The sequence below is a fragment of the Aspergillus japonicus genome, assembly GCF_003184785.1.
Source record: "Aspergillus japonicus CBS 114.51 unplaced genomic scaffold BO86scaffold_12, whole genome shotgun sequence".
NCBI lineage: Eukaryota > Fungi > Ascomycota > Eurotiomycetes > Eurotiales > Aspergillaceae > Aspergillus > Aspergillus japonicus.
Window position 1 is genome coordinate 56,726 of NW_020291649.1, and position 19,462 is coordinate 76,187.

Below are 19,462 nucleotides of genomic sequence, written 5' to 3' on the forward strand. Positions count from 1 at the left end.
GAGTCTCCGGACAACATCTAACTTGATGGCCTGCATTGCAATAGAATAGAGTAAGGCGCTCACTTCTTTCATTGAAACGATGCCTTCAGTCCTCAAGTTCAACGTGGTCGGGTTGACAGCCCTTAAAATGCCGGACCTGCAATGATGACACCTCCGACCAGGTGATAAGGCTGACGTGGAGAAACTCGTTGCTTGTTTGGTTCTCTCGGCCTCGATAACTCAAAACGGGTTGGGAATTTTGTTCCAAACCCACCGCACTCACCTCTTTCAGTTCCCACTGGTTGGATGGAAAAGAACTCGTCCGTACCAGAACTAAAAGACCGGAAATCCAGATGATTTTCTCACCCTAGGGCGCTGCGCAACGGTCGCTCGATGCATCCCCGGCAGTCCCAGGGGTCTTTATCTGACTGGGCCGCGCGCTATCAGAGAGCGCCCGAGAGGCTAAATTTAATCGGGAAATCGGGAATGAGCAGGATGCCGCTGACCGAGGTTGACCGTTAATTTATTTACCATTCCGTCATATGATGCGCACTTGATCGTCTGAAGGAGTTTAGAACTTGGAAGCGTTAGTCGGACTCGCAGTGTGTTGCATACGAGTAACACTGGTGAATCTGTGTCATTATTATGATTCTAAATAACCACTGATTTGGTTCCTTTTTCCTGAGTATGCGACGGATGCTAGGTGGTGGAAAAGAGCCCCTTTGGTAGAAGGAACTGCTGCCCCGTCCACCTCTCACGCTTGCACTAACGCGATAGAGTAGCAAACCTATTGGAGACTTGGCGAGAGACGCAGAAACGGTAAGGAGAAGAGCCAAAGAGGAAAAGCCAAAGGCAATAAGATCGCTGGATGGGGTCACTTCGAGGGTCGAGGGTCCGCAGACTATTTTCGGAAAGGCCGGCTTCCGCGGGAGCCCGCCCAGGAGAGCATGAGAGAATATTCTGGACCCCCTGAATGGTCAACTGGGAAGATGGGATAAACCTAACGTGGACGGGACTAAACCGCCCCGAAACCCCGACCTCAATTGAAATACGTAGAATACAGGTATCTCAGCGGTTATATTTCACAGTCACATGTCACTTTACATAGAAAAAGAGCATGCCTAGACAGTATGAGCCATTACCGAGTAACTCCGGCCGAAACGAGTGCCGTGGCTGTGGAAAAGATCCAAGCCCCCCCTCGCAGCCAATCACTTACTGTTAATGGGGAGACTCCAGGCACCTTTCCTCTTCGAGTATGGTCTGGCTCGTCTATCAGGCAGACATCCAAGAAGACGCGGACTGAGACTCAGCCCGGTGGAAACAGCCTCATTCTCAGTTACTCTCCGTCTTTCCGTTTACTCCTTGTACGTACCCCGTTCCTCGATTTGAGTTGTCTACTTCGTTGACTCTCTCTTTCCACTTCATCTCCGCTATCATTCCTCCTTCATCCACTCTCCCCCCCTTCCCCTAAAACTGTCAGCCTATCCTCTCCTAAACTAGAATCGTTACCTGAAAATCCACATTTACCTGTCACCACCACTTTTGTTGTTTTGCTTGTGTTGTTGGTCCCGTTTTATGAACTCTGGAAAGGGGTGGTGCTTGCTTGATTTCCATTATCGGCCTGGGGCATTCCATCATCCCCCTCTCCCTCCCTTTTATGAGACCTCCGTAAACCTGACGTTTCTCGACAACCGTTGGTGCGTGACGGGTTATGCTTTTATTCTGGTGAAATATATGGCTTCAGCAACTAACATCTCTCCAGTAATACCTCGTCGATCTCCGCTTTGGCTTCATACGTCACTGCGGTCGCATCGCAGTTCCCGACTCGCAATTCTATCCAGGCATAAACAGTGAGTCCGGATAGTGATGGGGGACGAGTGACGTGGTTTAACTTCTTAGAAGTATTCATACCTCACAACAACATTTTGATTTTCTTCAACCGTTCACCCGTCAACGATAATGTCGACCTCCGACACCATGACGTCCCGACATCCCCGTCGTGGGCGGGTTATCAACTCACCTCCTCCGTCTCTGCTCGCCTCTTCAGAGACACCGTCGGCTTCTCGGACCCGTCTTCGTATGAAGAAGGGGGACACCTTTCATTACACTACCTCTTCGCCTTCAGACGGCCTGCTCCTCAATCTCCCGCTTTTGCCTCGCTCTCCGACTAGTCCCGGAGCCCTCGAGGCTATCGCAGCCGGTCAGGAACGCATGTCTAAGATCTTGGGTCGCATCGAAAGCGGTTCTTTTCGTACGCGCGGCCGGTTCGACGAGGAAGATGAATCTTCTGATTCCAATGATAGTCTGGAGGCCCATTTTCAGCGGCTGAAGTTGAGCAAGGAAGATCTCGACAAACGATTTGCGAAGAAGAACCGAAGGACACACTGCCACGCTTCCGATAGTGGGCTAGGAACTTCGATCAGCAGCCGTCAGTCCACGTCTTTTAAACAAGGTTGGTTGCTATCGTCCATCATATTTGGCTTTGGGACATACCTAACCAGTCATACAGAGAAAGCTGGCAAATCGGCTTCCAAATCCCAGACACTGTCTGCCGTCCTAAGCTCCATTCAACCTGCCGAAAATGAGGCTGCACCCAAGCAGAAGCTCAGCCCTGCATCATGCCTGGAAATTGAGAACCGCATCTTGAAACCTCTTCTGGGAATGGAGCCATGCAAGCCCTTCCGTCATATCGTGGAGGGTGCTCGTCAACAAATGGAAAGTGATAAGTTTAGGACTCTGCGTGATCTTGAGAAGGCGCTGCTCTACGTAGCTGCAGTAAGTCTCCTGCACCTTGGTTCCGGGATCGACGCTTACGATCATGTCTCCGTACAGGATGTCGAGGCCGAACTCAGCTTTTACTATCAATTCTGCAACTCAACCATCTTGTGTCTGCATGAGACCTACACCACTGTTGACCCTCGTGACTTGTGCATGCCAGCCGATCGCCCCTACAGCAACTCTTACTTCCTCGATCTGACCGCTCAGGTCCACCGTTTCAAAGCCATGAGGGATGAGGCTCGTAAGAACAAGGAGGAAATGTGAGTGTGCCTCCCAATCGAGCAAATTAACATATGACTAACCAATGCTAGGCCGAAGCTTGTTGTGGAGGGTGGTATGGCCGAGACAGGGCGTCCACTTGAGCTCGTTGTCGAAAAAGATGGCGAAATGATTTCACTGGAGAGCGGAAAACCCTACGACGCGCTTGCCGTTCCTATGGTGAAGCGAACTTTGAGCCTGGGAGCCACTGATGAGGGCGCTAGGCGGTCTATGGCTCGGCGCAAGAAGAACGCCCCTCCCATGAACATCAATACAAAATGCTCCCACTGCGATAAAATCTTCCAAAGACCTTGTGATTTGACGTGAGTGTCGATACTATTTGCATGCAGATTGTGGTCGCTGACTTGATATCTAGCAAACACGAGAAGACTCATTCACGGCCTTTCAAGTGCCCCTTCGAAGGATGCAAGTACTACGAGCTTGGCTGGCCCACCGAGAAAGAAAACGAGCGCCATATCAATGATCGCCACTCCTCCACTCCTCGCATGTATGCCTGCACTTTCAATGGTTGCTCGTACAAGTCCAAGCGCGAGAGTAATTGCAAGCAGCACATGGAGAAAGCCCATGGATGGAACTATGTGCGCGCGAAGAACAATGGACGCAATGCCAAGCGCCGTCCCTCACCTGTACAAGCCAGCCCTGCCCAAGAAGACAGTGTCGCCCAGCCCAGCCCACAGCAACTGAGTCCCGGCCAAGCTAGCTCCGTCAATCTGGCACCGTCTCTGATGACCCCTCTGCAGATGAGCCCTGACCACATGAGCTCACTTCCAATGATTCCGGACCACCTGAATTCCCTGCAAATGACCCCGGAGCACTACAGCCCGGAGCACTACAGCCCGGAGAACTACAGCTCTGAGCGCTACAGCCCGGAGCATTATAGTCCATCTAACCAGATGCACTCTGTGCAACCGAGCCCCGCTCCAATCAGCTCCGGCCACCTCAGCCCGGCGCAAGCGAGCCACACTCAGGCGAGCACGCCCGCGTCAGGCCCGATCCAGTCGCCGACTGGGTTTTTGAACACTTATGCACAAAGCCAGATGTTCCAGCTTCAAGACCCTTTCACGCAATTGAAGAACGAGGACTGCCTCTTGTACATGGACAACGACTTTGCCAACGACTTTGCCACGTTCAACAACGGAACGTCTGGCTTCTTTGAAGACGCTTCCTTCGGATACACCGACCCCATGTACCAGCCGGGACCAGTCGATATGAGTGCCATTGAAGCCTTGTGCGATGACCCTTATATGAACAATGTGTTCATGGACACTTTCGGCACTGGGACTGGCACCGATGAGAGCATGTTCCCGACCTTCAATCAGGGCGGCATGCCTCAATTCTAGATCTCCGCCCTGGGTTTTCGGGTTTGACGTCTTAAAAAAAGAATGAGCATTTCTGTCTTTTCTCTTTTCTATTCACCTGCTTGCTTACGCAAGTCCAGGGACATATCCATCTAGCCTTTCTAGCCTGTTATCTTCGTTCTTTTCTTTCCTGAGTGGTTGTATCATACATCCGAGATTTGTCACGTCTCTTTTTTCTCTCTCTCTCATACTAGTTACGGAAATAGTTGAGATTTGAAATTGCACACTTGGATCCATATCCGTTGATGACTTGTCATGACTTTTCTTTATGGTAATGATTGTAAAAACACTGTAGGATAAGTAATCTATGTCAATTTATCACCCGAGCCTCTCCCAGAAGTTAATAGGTGTGTTAACAGGAAGGAACGTAGAGCGACCAGATTCCGAGGCCTCGATGTTACTGCCCAATCAGAGCCATAGTACCACTAGGTCCCTCAGTCTCGTCTTTCCTCAAAGGAGATTAGCGATGATACTACTTACTAGGTACTCCTAGTATCGAGCTAGGGTCGACCAGGCTCCAAGCCTGAGGCTCCCCCGACCTCCCGTCTCCGCTCGACTCCGCTATTCCACCACCATCAACCATGACGATCCACGACGGAACAGTCCCAGCAGCCAAGCCACCGCCCAAATGGAAGGTCTATCAACGCAAACTGAAAACGATGGGCCGTCTCTTCCAGCCTCGCGGGATTCCGGTTCGCCGCCCGCCTGACCCGGCTCCTTTCCCCTTCCTACGCCTGCCGCGGGAGCTCCGCGACCAGATCTACCGCGAACTGCTAACCGTCGACAACAACAACAACAACAACAACAACAGCGACGACGGCGATGGAGGAGCCCTGTGGATCCGCTACAGCCAACGCCGACACCGCTGGTGGGACGCGACGCCCTACAGCCCGGTGCGCGGCGGCGGGGGGCCGCGCCGACCGCGCCCGCGCCTGACCCTGGGCCTGCTCCGGACGAGCCAGCGCGTGCGCGCGGAAACCCTGCCGCTAGTTTTTAGCTGTAACCGCATCTGGCTGGACGCCTCGCCCGCGCGCTGTCTCGCCTTCCTCGCCTCTCTCCCGCCCGCCGTCCACGGCAGCATCCGCCACCTCAAGCTCTGGCTGGACGTCTACCTGGACTGCGGGATGGCGACGGGCGCCCTGCGGCATCCGAACCGGGACGACCGCGCGCTCGCGACCGCGCGCGTGCACCGCGACCTCCTCGTCCCCTGGCAGGCCCTCTTCCCCTGGATGCAGCAGCATCTGCCGGCCCTCGCCACGCTGCATATCCGGCTGGGCGCGAACCGCGCCTGGCACGCGCGGAACCTCCGCGCGGCGCTGCCGGACTGGCTCCGGTTCTATGAGACGGGGTGGGTGGAGCAGGTGCGCGCGATGCGGCAGGTCTGTACGTTGCGCGTGGAGGCGCGGCTGCAGTGGTGCGATGAGCTGGAGCACGGGGAACGTGTCGCGCTCCAGGCGCTGCGGCGTGAGGTGCGGATGGTGTCTGGCTTTGAGGAGGTGGCGGTGGAGTGGCACCATTTTTTCTTCGTGTGTAGTGCTGGGGAGCAGTTTCCTACGACGAGTCTTTGTGTTGTGTTGCAGCGGAGGGAGGGGCAGAGTGGAGGGGCGCAGGGGGACCTGGGGCTGGTGGTGGGTGCGTTGCCTGACTTCCAGCCGGTTTATACCCTGGCGGATATGGTTTGTCCGATGGTTTGCGGCTTTGGGGAGCCGCCGCCGCCGCGGTCGCCGGATAATTGTCGTTGAGGTTTGTGATGCGGGGTGGTAACAGGTGCTAGGGTTGAATGCCGTTGAGATTTGTGTGCTTGTTGTACAGCGTTCTGCACTGAACTAGGAGATAACAGTGCCATGGGCCTTGCCTTGTGCATCCAAAACCATTGATATAGGAAGGTAGGAAAATAAAAAAGAGATATCAACGAAAGAAAAGAGAGATAATATACTTAAATAGACGGATCCTAAGCCCACTTGAATGATCTTGAGTAGAATAGTCCCAAATTTCTATCTAGATTAGTGAAATAACAGATATAGATAGATATGTAGTAGTAGGGAATGATTGATACGTGTCTACCTGACTACTGACCTTTTCACATCTACATCTAGCTTAAGTATAGCTGAGTAAAAAGGAAGCCCTGCTGTCCACGCCCTATGAGTGTACATGTATCATGCAGGTAAGCCTTATAATGGGATTTGAGATAGAAAGATAGAAACTTATTGATGCGCCTATCCAGTATTATATCATTATTGTATGGGTGAAGAGTACAGAGACTGGTACATGATACCGGGGGAGCTAAATTAGTATATCACAATTTGCTACAACCACCGCATCCTTGGTTCCCATTCCCAGAGTATGTACTTACTTGCTTTTCGCCGCGGCCGGGCTGGACGCGGCGGCGCGCCATCCGAGCTCGCCGCGCTGCGGGAAGGCCCGCCGCCCCGCAGCGCGCCGGGCCCGATCTACGGCGGATGCTGAAGGGGCTTCATCCAGCTTTTGCACTTTGTACTCTACATCATATTTGGTCTTCGTTCACGTCCCTGTTTTCTTCATTCTGTACTCCCTACCACCGTCACCATTCCCTTATGTAGCCTAGACTATCACTGTGGACAATCGATAGTCTTCCTCTTCACTTCACTTTACTTCTTAGCCTCCAGGCTCTTGGTCAGCTCATCCAAACCCTGACCGTTCATCATCAAGCGGTCCTACACGAAGCCCTGCGTCAGCACTGACCACCAAAAGATCCAGCCAGACTATTAACCCTTCCATCGTACCACACCACAACTAAATCCCAGCCACAACCCAGCCAACAACGTAGGGAAAAGACTACAGAAAACATACCAACAACGCAGCCGGAAGCCACCGCGCCAGAAACCGCACCGCGGCACTATTAGGCCCCAACTAGACCAACCCCGCCGCTGCCGTCTCCGCCAGCACGACCTCTTCCACCAGGGCCTTGGCAGATTGAATCTACCGAGAAAATCATCAATCAGCAAATTGCACTCCGATGCTTCGGGCAAGGACACACGCAAACCCGGCAACGTACGGTTTCCACGACATCCCTGGTGGAGGCTACAGCGACGATAGCGGCGAAGGTGGGACGGTCGAAGTCGGTGTATCGCCTTGCGAGGCGGTCGGACTCGACGCTCCCGCGTAGATAGATGTCTGCTCCGCTGGAGAGTTTGGGAGCAAGACCAAGACCGAGGGTGAGGTTGAGGTCTCCTGCAGTTGTATTCGGTATATGGCAGTGACAGGCCGGCAGCCGCACCAGCACCAGCACCAGCACCAGCACCACCGCCCAGAGATATAGGTGGAATGGCCACCACGATTTATGCAGTCTGGTCATGGATTCGAAAAGTGCGGAATTCACTGTGGTGGAAACAGCCTCAGCGTATCTCTTTTTCTGTCGCGAAGTATAACTAATCCAGACTCTGTTCTTGTACTCACACCGGTATGATAAAGCCCTCGAGATGCACCACCAAGCAAGTCCCTCGAACTCCTTACCTACTCTTCCTTGCCGATGATTCGCACCCTCACTACCTGCCTGGCCAACCAGAATACAAATACTCGACGGCCCACTGGTGGACGCAGCTGGCTACCTGGTAACAGATAGTTAAGCATTTAGCTTGTGATGTGTCATGTATACCGCCTTGTACTGCATGTAATATTAGCATAGAAGCTGTATTTGCATCACTGTTCAGAAGTATCACGCGGTGGCTGCAGACGAGCGCTTCCGTTGGTGGCACGCAACCCAGTCGCTTGGGGCGTGAAACCCAACGCCTCAGATATAGAAACCGGTCATCTATCACCACAGATGCCATAAACCATGAAACAAGTAAAATGGAGGTGAGATTAGAATTGGAGAGTAAATGGAAGTCTCATGCAGAGATATCAGATATCGGCACTAAGGCCAGCAGGAAAAGCAGCAAGCAAGCAAGCAACCATGCTGACCACCACACCAAATGACAAATGAGGCAAATCCCACCGTCGTCAGTCTCTGCGAGAAGCGCAGTGCTTGTCCAGGGCGCCAAATTTCTTCCCTTGTATAGATCACCCTCTCCATGGAGAAAACGTTCATGCAATAAAACCAAATGTCAGATACGAACGAAAAAGAACTTCTCGTAAATTTCCCCGACGCCTCACGCTCCTGATTCTTTCACGACCCACGCCCATGCCCACGCCCCAATATCTTAAACCTTTGAGATGTTAATGGCACGTAAAATATCCTCCAAAGACCAGCCGGGGCCTCCGGGCACAATCTCCGCCCAAACCTCTTCAGGAACTGCATCCTCGGGATCGAGCAGGCTCCAGTTAGGGCTTGGCTCCGGCTTGATCCATTTGAAATCTTCGACCTCGCTCCAGCGGTCTTCGTCGTCGGGCCGATCGTGGTTCAATGTCTGTTTGTCGGAGGTGGTTAGAGTATTGTTCACGGCAAGGAAAGTGCTCTGGAGATACTCACATAGATGCGGGGTATCCGACCGAATCGGATATTGGTGCAGTCTTCAATGATAGGATTGCTGGACGCACTCAGGTAGACGTCCACGTTGGAGCAATTATGCATACGGAACTGGCGACAATCCACCACGAGGATACTATGCTCCACGTCGGTGATGTGAGCGGGACCATTGATCTGTCCGCAGACCAGAAGGCTCTCTTTCACATTCTTTGCGGTGAGACTAGCGTAAGGTTTGCCGTTGACGGTCGGTATTGACATGTCGACCACGCAATGGCGCAGCGAGGTGATAGATGCGGGTACGTTGGCTGTAGACCCTGAGGATGGCAGCATGATGTGGAGGTTGTGATGGTTATTCACTGACACGGAGGTAATAGCGGTGGCTGCAAACCCATGGGGCTGCTCCGGCGGCTTGAGCTTATCATCCGCTCCCTCGTCGACCGGGATAGCTGGAATCGATGTGGGGGCAATCTCCGGCCGTTGCAGAAGATGAAGCCGGTTGTCGGGCTCATTGAGCGGAGTTGACGGATACATCGGGGTTTGGGCAGCGGACGAGCCCACGGAGGACGAGCCGGGCGAGGCAAATCCGGGGATACTGCGTACCTGCGCAGCCATTTGTGCCGCGTCAGAGAGAGAGATAGCCGAGGAATTCTTCTTAGTCTTGAAACTGAACTTGGGGCGCGGTTCCACAGCAGCCCGGGTTTCGACTAGTTTGTCCTGCAGCGCTTTGATAGCCTGTATACAACTGTCTATCAGCCTTGCACTTTCACCATCGACATAAAGCAATAGCTTACTTCGGCGTATATCCGCTGATCGTAGGTGGGAATGTAGCTAGCCGCATCTTTGACTTCATTGGACAAGCGCGCAATGCCGGCAAGACAGTGATCGGTTGCATCTGCCCGCTCTCCCCCTATCAGGGATGTATCCGCCAACCGATCCATCTGTTCCTGAAGGGCTGCAGCAAGCACATGTGTCAGACTCTCTCCCCTTGCCAGAAGGCCAATTCGCAGGACATCAATTAGATCGGTTAAGCCATACCGGTGATTTCATGCTGAAAATAGCGGAAAAATCGCTCCTTCAATGGTATCTCGGACTTGAGGATCGTCTGGTTCTCGGCCTGAGACGGCCGTCGAGAGGTATCGAAATCAGGCATAGACATGGTGAATACAGAGGTACGATCGATGGGAAGGGAGGATGAAAGAAAAGGGGGAAAGGAACAGAGGAAGAAAGGGGAAGGGAGACTGAAGGTTGCAGATTGATAGCGGGGGAGATCCCCGTAGGAGGAATTGGAGACAGAAAGAAGAAATGTATTGATGACGTCGACCGATCTTCTGCTTCCCAAGCCGGTTTAGGATATGGGGGTTGAAGGGTCGCTTTCTCAACGCAACTTCACTGGGGGAACGAAGATATTTCGCCTAGGTTCGACACAGAGGATAAGAGTCTAAAATCAAGGGAATATTGTCAGTTCCAGGAGGCCGATGCGAATGGCAGGCAGCTAAGTCAGTCCACCTCGACCGGGGCGTTTTTTCATGGCCGGGGTCGATCAGCCGGCGCGATCCACTAGTGGCAATCTGAGGGGAAGCTCAAGCTACTCAGAGCAAATGGAATAAAATAGTAACAACCCACCTCGATCCAACTTCAAAGAATCTTCACCACACGGAAGCTTTGAGTGACTGTCCCGATGTCTTGGTGCAGCTGGAGCATTAACTTTCCTTCCAGGTTGTGTTGCTCGTTGTCTGATGAGGAGAAGACCAGGTGGTGACGTCGCTTACAATCGGGGCCCGGCGATAAACTTCTCCGCTTCCCCGCACTATCCCCCTTTGGGGTCATGGTGCCTGGGGCAAAGTCAGGCCACCACTCATCTACGACCAGGTAGCAAGGTGGGTAGCAAGGTGGCATGCATTGGATGCTGTATGTTGTGTATGTTCACGTTAGTTATTTTGATTAGTTATTGTATATTATATCTCATCACACATAAGTACATACGCTGTCTGCAGCGCTAGAGATCAGATACCTAACGCCGACATCATAGAACGTACAGACTCCCCGAACTCAGACCTCACCCTCGGTCAATCTTTTCCTATGTGGATGACAGCTCGGGTAGGTCTGGCCGAGGTATTGAGGGTAGGCCATCGATCTCCGCCACCAGTTCATGCGACAATAGTGAATGCCGTCTGCGTTGTGTTTGAAAGTCGGCAACAGGCGGTCTTTCGACTACCAGCCGATCATAGTCGGGTCGCAGGTCATAATCACTGACGCTTTCAATGCCCCCCTGCATTCGCACGGTCCTCAGCATCAACTTTCCCGTCTTCACCCAGAAGGCTAACATTTCATACTCCTGGGGAAACGCCAGTGCGAGTTGTCCGGGCCGAAATACCGCTGGATTCATCTTGTACGATGCCTTTTTCAACCGGGAACGATTAATACCACCAGAGGCCTTCGCATCGCATAGATAGATATCGCACATGCCATTTGCGATTATAAAGCGAGAGCCGGATGGTGACTGTGCTGCATGTACGATTCGTGTACTGAACGGATCATTGGTGATTTTGTTGTCTGTCATGGAAAATGACAAGGGATATTCCTTGCCGAAGAATGCGGTCAATAATACCGCATGATGAGAGCTATCGTAGTACACGCCAGTCAAATCCCCATCATTCGTCGTCCACTGGTAGTTGTCAGTAAGCCTTGAAATGCCAGAGGTCATAGGATTAAACAGGCAGACGCACAGAAGGAAGCTTGAAGGACTTGGAGCTATCAGGGACTATATTCCATTGCTGGAACGTGCAGTTCCAGACGTCGACATAAGCATAGTGATCACCCAGATGGGTAGCAATCACAAAGTGTTTGCCATCGGCAGAGAATTGAAGCTTCCTTTCGATCACGGCCTCTTGTCGCTGGGCCTCGAAGCCAGACTCTTTAGCACCAGAAAACGAGCCCATCAAGGATCGGTTGCCCAAGTCCGAAACGCGGTCCATTCCACTGCCGAGGGAGACTCTCTGGATAGTCCTGGTGCAAATCTCATAGACGCGAACTTGGTCTCTGAGTGTGAAGGCAACATATCTATCGTTACGAGACATGACCATACAACTAATTGGTAATGATTGATGATCAGTCTCGATAGTCAAATAGGCTTCTGGGATATCACTGTCGTTTTCAAAAACAAGGAGCTCGTAATGCTGGGCTCCTGTCAGCACTGGCTCGAATTCAATGATGCAAGTTACTTACCTGTCCTACTGAAGCGATGACGGCACATCGTTGATCTCCTGCTGCAGCCTGTTGCACGCCCGGAATGTCATATTTGTGACTCTTCGGTTTTTTGCCCTCGCCTTGGCCTAGTTCAAATCGCATGACCCAGTTACTTCCGGCACCCCAGAAGAGCAGACAGCTCCCGGTGGCTGAGAAACAAAACCGGGGCTGGCGAGGTAACTGCTGCCCTTTCGAGGAGTTTCTTCGGAAGAGTGAAGTCCCGCTCGAGAAAGGTATCTTCACATTCTTGAGATCACGGGAAAGAGTCTTGATCGCTTGCTTGTCAAATGACTGGTCGGTCCGACTTCGCGACAAGACGGGGTTGAAGATTTCTGACGTTGTGACACTAGGAGTCTTGCCATTTGCTTTCGAAACAGCTGTCACAGGAGGTGTTGGTGAGGTCGGACTTTTCACTATCTCCACCGAGTCAAGACGGGATGAGTGGCTTGTAGAATGGCTGAGCGAGCTCGAACATGAAGTGGTCGCTCGAGAAGCAGAGTCTGGAAGAGACGGCTGTCCCTCACCGTCCGAGTCCGAGAAGAGGTGTAGGGCGTCAGAAACCTGTTCGAGAGGCTCTATCATACGAGCATGTTGGATACGGGCTTTGCCAGGACATAGAGGGCATGTGACATCCATTGTCAGAAATTCGGGGTTTCCTTGGAATTGCTAACGAAAAATATCAGCATCTGTGTCTAGCCCTAGCCTCGATTGTTGGGTGCATAGCATACCTCATAAGCCTTTCGATCATGGCTTCTCAATTGTTCTTCCAACATTGCGCCCGGCACAGGGTGCACCGCAGGGCAGTTGACGACGTAGACTGCCGTGCTAGAACGGCCTGTTTTGATCGGTGCCGTGGGGTCAAAGTCGGCGGCCGATGAGTTTTGCAACCATTGGGTCAAATGCTGTTGATAGTCGTGCGAAAATGCTTCGAGTTCACCATTGCAATCCCACATCTGTACCCGCCGGTTGATGAGCCACCGAACGAATTGGCCCAGGGCCCGTTCCCATGATTCCCGAATGCGGGCGAGCTGCGACCAAGTATCTCGAATCCTTCGTGTTTGTAGCGGAGGACTATCATCGGCCGTCTGCGTTAGAATAGTGGTGGCGAATACCTGAAGCGGCGCCGTATTGAATTCATCATCGTAGGCCGCCAGTACCGTTCGAGTCAACTTCTTCTTGACTTCTTGTGCTTGTTTGAAGGCCTCGTCTACCTTTAGCGCTGCGGAACTCGTATATCCTTGCTCTTGGGAAATCCGACGGCGATCTATGTGACACTGGATGAGGGCAGAATCTACTGCCCAGAGGACGTCGAGAAGCAAATTGAAGGAAACCAGTTGGTCGGCATTACTTTTCATAAGTCCTGTTAGGAGGTCTGTGATGAGGGTCTCCGGCGCCCCCGAAACTGGATACTGCAGACGCCGTGAGCCTCCTTCTGGAATTAGAACAGCAGTCGAATAGGCGCACTTACCAGCCCTGCGGCGAACGACGGCAGATAGGGTTTTCCACGATCGATTGTAAGTGTCTGGGTCGCTGACAGCTCAGTCGAGCCGATAGAGTCGATTGCTTTGGGGAGGAGATCACTAATGAGGAACCGCTCAACATTTGAAAGGTCCGAGTTCCGCCAGGCAGCTCGCATCGCTTTTTCGAACCGAAACTTCTTATCAGTGTTAATGGATTCTCCGCGCAGCAGTAGGACTCGAGTACCAGCGAGTAGAGTATGCGCGATCAGATGTCGGTAGCCGACGAGTTCTGGATCGGTTGGCCGGTTGCAAGGGAAAAGCTCTAGCTTCACCTTCAGCAGGTACATCAATGTCGAGAAGACCGTCTCCGATGGCAGTAGGTAAGGAAGGAAGTAGGGGTGGCATTCGTGGACACTCGCCAGGCCCTGAAGGTAGGTTCGTTGCGCATCGAAGATGGTCTTTATCCAGAAAACGGTTCGGGTGAGTGGTTCGATGGAGGCGGACTGGCCGTCCGGCTGAGATACCGCGATGTCTAGCACATGTTCGCCGATAATTTCGCGAAGGATATTCGCTAGATCACGGCGCCCTAGCTGTTCCCACACGGCTGCCACCAGTGGATGTGACATGGAGGAAACAGGGGTGACAAGCCTCGGACATAAGAGCGAGCAAGCCAAGTCGAATTCGAGGGGAGCGGGTTCGCAGGCGGCTAGGGTAGAAGACGAAGACGAAGCAGAGAGCGGGAATGAGGGCCAGAAGCGGAGATCAGATCGTCGAGAGCGGGCGTAGTAGGAGCCTACTCGGGCAGGGCTGGTGGAGGGCGAAAAAAATAGCAGAGAGGCAGAGGAGTGTGAGTGAAAATGGAAAGTAAGAAGCACAAGAGACCGACAGACTGAGCAACAGAGTGCAGCAGCCGTTGTCCACTCTCTGCCAGGTGACCGGGACCGATTAGGACGAATCGCAAGCAGTGCTAGAGTCAAAAAGTGTCTTATGTAGGTGGTGCAGCTCCAATTTGCGGTAGTCAAGTTGGAAGATGGTCTAGTCGGGGTTCCAGCTTATGGATATGCGAGGCTGCGTGTCTGTCTTACATGTGGTTTGTCCGTTGCCTTCAGGCCCGCTAATGGCACGGGCTGCAAGCGCCCCAGCCTCACAGGCTGGTGTTGTCGTTAGGCGGTCGGTTGGACTAATACAGAAGCGGTAGTAGTCTTTTTCAACGGGAGATCGTAATCATTATAACGAACTCAGCATGGAAGCTGAAAGAGAGGATCAGATGGACTGGTACCATTGCGAGGACGGAGACGATCATTACTCTCCGGATCCTCGTGGAGGTGATGAGTGGGTGAATGCATGCAGACGAGAACTAGTGGGAAAATCAATTCTCAATGATTCTTGCAAGGAGACTTATTAAGATGATTGATGCGATGGTCGAGTGGTACTGATTTTTAATTCGATGAGCTAAGGATGATAAATCAATCTATTAGAAAGACTGACATTCAAGGACACCCTTGACATGACACTTACCGATCCAATAGGTGTTTGGCGTATTGTTTCTCAAATTGATATGGGGATGTGGCTAAGTAATGGAGGATGAATGATAATGAAGCCAGCAGTAAGATTCATCATGATGGGTCCGACAATTGCGATTCGGAGAGAATACCTCCATAATTGGGAGACAAGCAATCAACGATGTGTGTGTGTCAAGAGGGGGAGCAGATAAGGACAAGGAAGTCCGTGCCTGAGTGAGTTGTGGTGGGTTGTTAAGTTCCCGGTCCGTGCCAAGTTTGCCAACCCACTGGGCACCATCTATCTACACCTGTACTGTACACTTACAGAGTACAGCACCTTTTCCCACCCTCAGAAGACAAGTGAATCATGCATCCTATTTTTTTTTTCTTAATTGCTGACCCAACCATCAGGATACCTCGCATTACCCGAATTTCAGGGGTTTTTTTCTCGGTTAAAGGAACTAGACTTTGGGGTCCAAGACAAACTACTAGGTACGGAGTAATGCTGTGCGCCAACGAAGAAATATGCTGACTCGCCCCAGTGAAGAAGGACATCGGCCTACCCCGCCATTTCACACTGGTCTCTGACTGTATGACATGTCTATCCTCGGCCATCCGTCCTCATTCAGGCACATCACGCCGTGGATTTTCTTTTTTGGACCCCACGGTCCGTACGGCCGGCCTACAATTAGTGGCCCCTGCACTATCCAATGTCATCCTGCTTACCGACCCGCTTTGGAACCGCCAGAAGTCCTTGGGGTCTGGTTTATCCGGTGACAGATGACAGGGTATGGAATGCAACATGCAGCTAGACGGTCCGATGCGCATCCAACCCATTGTTCCACACACTACAGAGTATAAGGTAGGAAGAAGATAGAGCGACTAGTCAATGTCTACAACCAAATCACGGCTCTACTGAACAATGAGGAACTGGAACGGAATAGGGTTGACAGCCCCGTTCTAGACCCCAGCACTGCGGCGGACGGATCATTTTCCGCTCGCAAGACCCACTGGATAGGCCCATTTCCGGTGGGCTTCCGTGCAAACACCAGCCATCACTGCCAACACCTACGTATTTATCTAGCGTGCTAATTGGCATACCACAGCATACAACCTTGGGCAGAATAGTCTAAGCAGCTATCCTTTTCTCATGGCACGATCCAGACATGTGAGCCTACAAATCCAGCAGGTAAATTATTACTAGTTGCATCTAGGGACACTAATATTCCAAATCATGCGCAACATTGTTCCTCCAAAATGAACAATCTGAGCTTCCCCCGGATCGCCAAACAACTTTTCGAGACAAATCCGGCTTCTAATCATGTTCAGAGGCCACGTCGATTTGCTCGCACCCGACCAGCGTAGTGGCTCACCCACATGGACCCATTGACCTCTTCAATCATCACTCCAGTATTTGCTCAGCATGTCTCGCACAGTAAGCGGCTGGATGCTGGGGAAGAGCTTATTCAACGAGTCTTGGGTCGTAATGCAGGACGTGCCGTTTGCGGTATAGAGTTCGAAGGTTGACATGAACCACTGGAAGGCTTTCTTCGAAAAATGTTGATACAGGGCTCGATGTCCAGGCAACTCGGTAATCTCGAACCCCCGGAGTTTTTCTATGCTGTCATAATGGATATCGAATCGACAATCTGGTGGCTCAAATTAGAAAGGACTCTCAAAGAAAGCGAAAAACAGACTCACCGCAGATCTCTTCCGCCAGCCGGACGAATTCATGCCAGGTGACAGTATCGCCGATCACACGGCTTTCTTCGGGCCAGTCTTCCATGTCAAGCATGGAAACGACGTACCGGGCCAGGTCAAAGGTGTAGGTGAATGTGATTGGAGCTTCACCATCTCCGGGGATTCCTGCTATCTTGTTTTTCATATCTATAACGAAGACATTCGGTTTGAGGTATGATTTGAGCGTCGATGGCCCGAAGTAGTCAAGAAAGATGCCATTGAGGAAGACGGTCCACTGGAGACCAGACTGTCGAAGAATCTCAATCGCTTTGAAATAGTCCGCAAGTTGCGGCAAAAGCTCCACGGCACTAAGAGCCATCAGCTTATATGGCACGTAAAAGTATGGGTCATCCTAGCGGAACATACTCCTGAGGATACGGAATGGCGAAGCCACTAGGAACAAATCGCCGCGTAACTTTGGACTTGATGGCAGCTTGGATCAAGTTCAGCTGCGATATCGCCAGAGACTCTCCCTCCACGGCAAAACAACAGATCACTGTGTCGATCTGATGTGTTTCTAGCACAGCAAACAACTTGTCAACGCTTCTATAATCGACTTGAATTGTTCTGCCGCCATCACCATCGGACTACTCAGCCTTGTCAGTAACGAAGCACCTAGAAGAAGAACAAAACATGCGATGAATCCAACCTTGCGGGATAGGACAAGAGCTTCGTGCTCGGAAGATTCCTCCAACACCTCCAGAATTGTGCGGCCAACACCGCCATGGCCTCCAGCGATAGCAACACGAACCATTGTATCATTCAGTATGGTCAGTAAAGCCCTCGTGAAGAACAAATATCTGCGAAGGACAAAAGCTCGAACTTATAGCAAAGACTCGGACCTCATAGTTCTCATGTCATGACTGCTCCACTCCGAGATACGAAAATTGCCTTTTTGGGATTAGGCTCGAAGTACCCGTTGCAGCGCTGAGACCTAGGCTACTGAGTATGTCCATTAAATCCGTATGTGTTTCAATGCCCGCACCCTCAAAAGCCCAATGGATATCACGGCCGGATTGAGAAAATTTCGCATTAGTTCCGCACCCAAGAGACAGTCCCAACAGCGAGGCTTGTCTCGAAAGTCCCATACCAAGTCCCGTGGAGGCTGCCAAGCGTGCAAGAGCAGCAGAGTCAAATGCGACGAGAATCGCCCCAGCTGCCGCAGATGCTGCCAGCGCCGGACGCTGTGTGTGTATGGTGACCCGCATGCTGCCTGCAATCAGGCTAGCTTGGAAGATCACGAGCTTGGCTGGGCAGGCCATGCGGTAGGCAATCATAGTCATGTCAACAACCGCTTGAATCTCACCGGATCCTGGCTTCCTGGTGGACTCTCGCCAGCACCCAAATTAATATATCTTCTGCGGCATACTGACAGCTGCCTTGATGCAACATTAACGTCTGAAGTTGGCAAAGAGATATTCAATCGGTTTCTGTTACCCAACTGCGCATCCATTCCGATGCTTCATAATGCTCTTCTAGCACTTTCGGCTCGACATCTGCAGCATCTGCAGCCTGCAAGCACCGGGTACCAAAAGGCGTGCTGGCTTCATACGCAGACAGCAACACGCTTGCTTAGGGAAGAGCTTGCGCAGCACCCGAGAGTGTTGAGTAAGCTAGACGCTGTCTATGCCACCGCGCTTCTCCTAAACATGATCTCCTTCGCCTCACATGAGAGATCGCCATACGAATCTTGGGTATTTCAGCCCACTGCAACGGCTAGGGTAAACTACCTCAGCTGGCTGTCTGTACAAGGTGGACTAGGCTACTTGGCGAGAGTGATGCAACAAAGCCCGCAGCAAGGCTTCTGGCGCTTGAAAAATGAAAGACAGAAGCTGCATGTGTTCGAAGTCCCGCCCGCTACTCGGCAAGATTTGCCTTTGTCTCAGACTCTGCGATGTGCGCTGGAAGATCTATGTGATGTCACTACCGGTAGCCGTCCCGACAATAACCCATATTATGCACCCTTAAGCGTCATCGCTCCCATGCTGCAGCGATACGAGGTAAATGCCCACAGCACTAACTCATTGCTGTCATTCGGGCCTAAGATCTCTGCAACATACCGGGATCTTCTGCTTGAGCGGGATGAACGGGCGCTGCTGCTCCTGATGTTTTGGTTGGAGCTTCTCTGCCAAGCAGACGTCTGGTGGATCACTGACCGCGCCTATCAAGAGTCTCTGGCTCTTCGACGCGTTTTGAGCTGCAGTGCTGATAATCGAGTCCAAATCATACTCGCCCTTTGCGAACCAAGTCGTAGCAAAGTTTCGGTCATGTCTTTCACTTGAAAATTATTGAGAGAATTTCAGAACCACCATGAAGAATGCTCACACTAGTGCAGAAAGTCCTTGAAATTGGCGTACTTGGCAAATCAGTGAGTGAGTGTCCTCAATAAATGCTCGAATACAAATACAATGGCTTCCTTGTACTAAAGAGCAGGTGTTTTGATAGAACACAAAGCCCACAGCTCATCACTCCAATGTGACCGTGATCCAAGTGATTTCGCTTCCCTGGAATCAGAAAGCTTCACATGTCTGGGTAGGATTTTGATACAGTACCACTGGGACTGGGACAAAGATCCGACAACTAACCTTATGGCCTGAGGCAACAACAGGGTCCCGAGCAGGACTAGCGGATCGCTTGAAGCGGGTCTCAATCAATGGCTCCGCCCCATCTGGTCTT

The 19,462-nt window shown here is 51.9% G+C and overlaps 7 protein-coding genes across 7 annotated transcripts; 2 read left to right on the forward strand and 5 right to left on the reverse strand.

Annotated features, from left to right (window-relative positions):
• Nucleotides 1-1,625: 1,625 nt before the first annotated feature.
• ace1 (putative C2H2 transcription factor (Ace1)) lies at nucleotides 1,626-4,640 on the forward strand. Its single transcript, XM_025671608.1, has 6 exons — nucleotides 1,626-1,676; nucleotides 1,742-2,431; nucleotides 2,489-2,754; nucleotides 2,812-3,017; nucleotides 3,069-3,338; nucleotides 3,392-4,640. The coding sequence occupies exons 2-6, from the start codon at nucleotides 1,957-1,959 to the stop codon at nucleotides 4,374-4,376; spliced, it is 2,202 nt and encodes a 733-aa protein (XP_025529558.1). The 5' UTR covers nucleotides 1,626-1,676; nucleotides 1,742-1,956; the 3' UTR covers nucleotides 4,377-4,640.
• A 733-nt stretch (nucleotides 4,641-5,373) lies between these two features.
• BO86DRAFT_387500 (uncharacterized protein) lies at nucleotides 5,374-5,979 on the reverse strand. Its single transcript, XM_025671609.1, has one exon. The coding sequence runs from the start codon at nucleotides 5,909-5,911 to the stop codon at nucleotides 5,381-5,383; it is 531 nt and encodes a 176-aa protein (XP_025529559.1). The 5' UTR covers nucleotides 5,912-5,979; the 3' UTR covers nucleotides 5,374-5,380.
• A 1,304-nt stretch (nucleotides 5,980-7,283) lies between these two features.
• On the reverse strand, nucleotides 7,284-7,728 carry BO86DRAFT_408232 (uncharacterized protein; the record flags this gene model as incomplete). Its single annotated transcript, XM_025674332.1, has 2 exons — nucleotides 7,284-7,352; nucleotides 7,429-7,728. The coding sequence occupies 2 exons, from the start codon at nucleotides 7,726-7,728 to the stop codon at nucleotides 7,284-7,286; spliced, it is 369 nt and encodes a 122-aa protein (XP_025529560.1).
• Nucleotides 7,729-8,387: 659 nt separating this feature from the next.
• On the reverse strand, nucleotides 8,388-10,251 carry BO86DRAFT_31528 (putative tubulin-specific chaperone c). The gene is made up of 4 exons (XM_025668085.1): nucleotides 9,874-10,251; nucleotides 9,630-9,790; nucleotides 8,842-9,570; nucleotides 8,388-8,779 (listed from the first exon to the last, which is right to left on the reverse strand). The coding sequence occupies exons 1-4, from the start codon at nucleotides 9,992-9,994 to the stop codon at nucleotides 8,573-8,575; spliced, it is 1,218 nt and encodes a 405-aa protein (XP_025529561.1). The 5' UTR covers nucleotides 9,995-10,251; the 3' UTR covers nucleotides 8,388-8,572.
• A 625-nt stretch (nucleotides 10,252-10,876) lies between these two features.
• BO86DRAFT_31517 (uncharacterized protein) lies at nucleotides 10,877-14,478 on the reverse strand. Its single transcript, XM_025668078.1, has 5 exons — nucleotides 13,553-14,478; nucleotides 12,813-13,493; nucleotides 12,064-12,750; nucleotides 11,565-12,014; nucleotides 10,877-11,503 (listed from the first exon to the last, which is right to left on the reverse strand). Exons 1-5 carry the CDS (start codon nucleotides 14,168-14,170, stop codon nucleotides 10,916-10,918), a joined length of 3,024 nt encoding a protein of 1,007 aa, XP_025529562.1. The 5' UTR covers nucleotides 14,171-14,478; the 3' UTR covers nucleotides 10,877-10,915.
• A 1,975-nt stretch (nucleotides 14,479-16,453) lies between these two features.
• BO86DRAFT_334584 (NAD(P)-binding protein) lies at nucleotides 16,454-17,540 on the reverse strand (the record flags this gene model as incomplete). Its single annotated transcript, XM_025668861.1, has 4 exons — nucleotides 16,454-16,695; nucleotides 16,748-17,094; nucleotides 17,153-17,373; nucleotides 17,436-17,540. Coding segments are annotated over 4 exons (915 nt in total), but the record flags the coding sequence as incomplete, so codon positions are not given.
• Nucleotides 17,541-17,784: 244 nt separating this feature from the next.
• BO86DRAFT_358017 (Zn(II)2Cys6 transcription factor) lies at nucleotides 17,785-19,068 on the forward strand (the record flags this gene model as incomplete). The annotated part of the gene is made up of 1 exon (XM_025669724.1): nucleotides 17,785-19,068. One exon carries the CDS (start codon nucleotides 17,785-17,787, stop codon nucleotides 19,066-19,068), a length of 1,284 nt encoding a protein of 427 aa, XP_025529564.1.
• Between the last annotated feature and the right edge of the window lie 394 nt (nucleotides 19,069-19,462).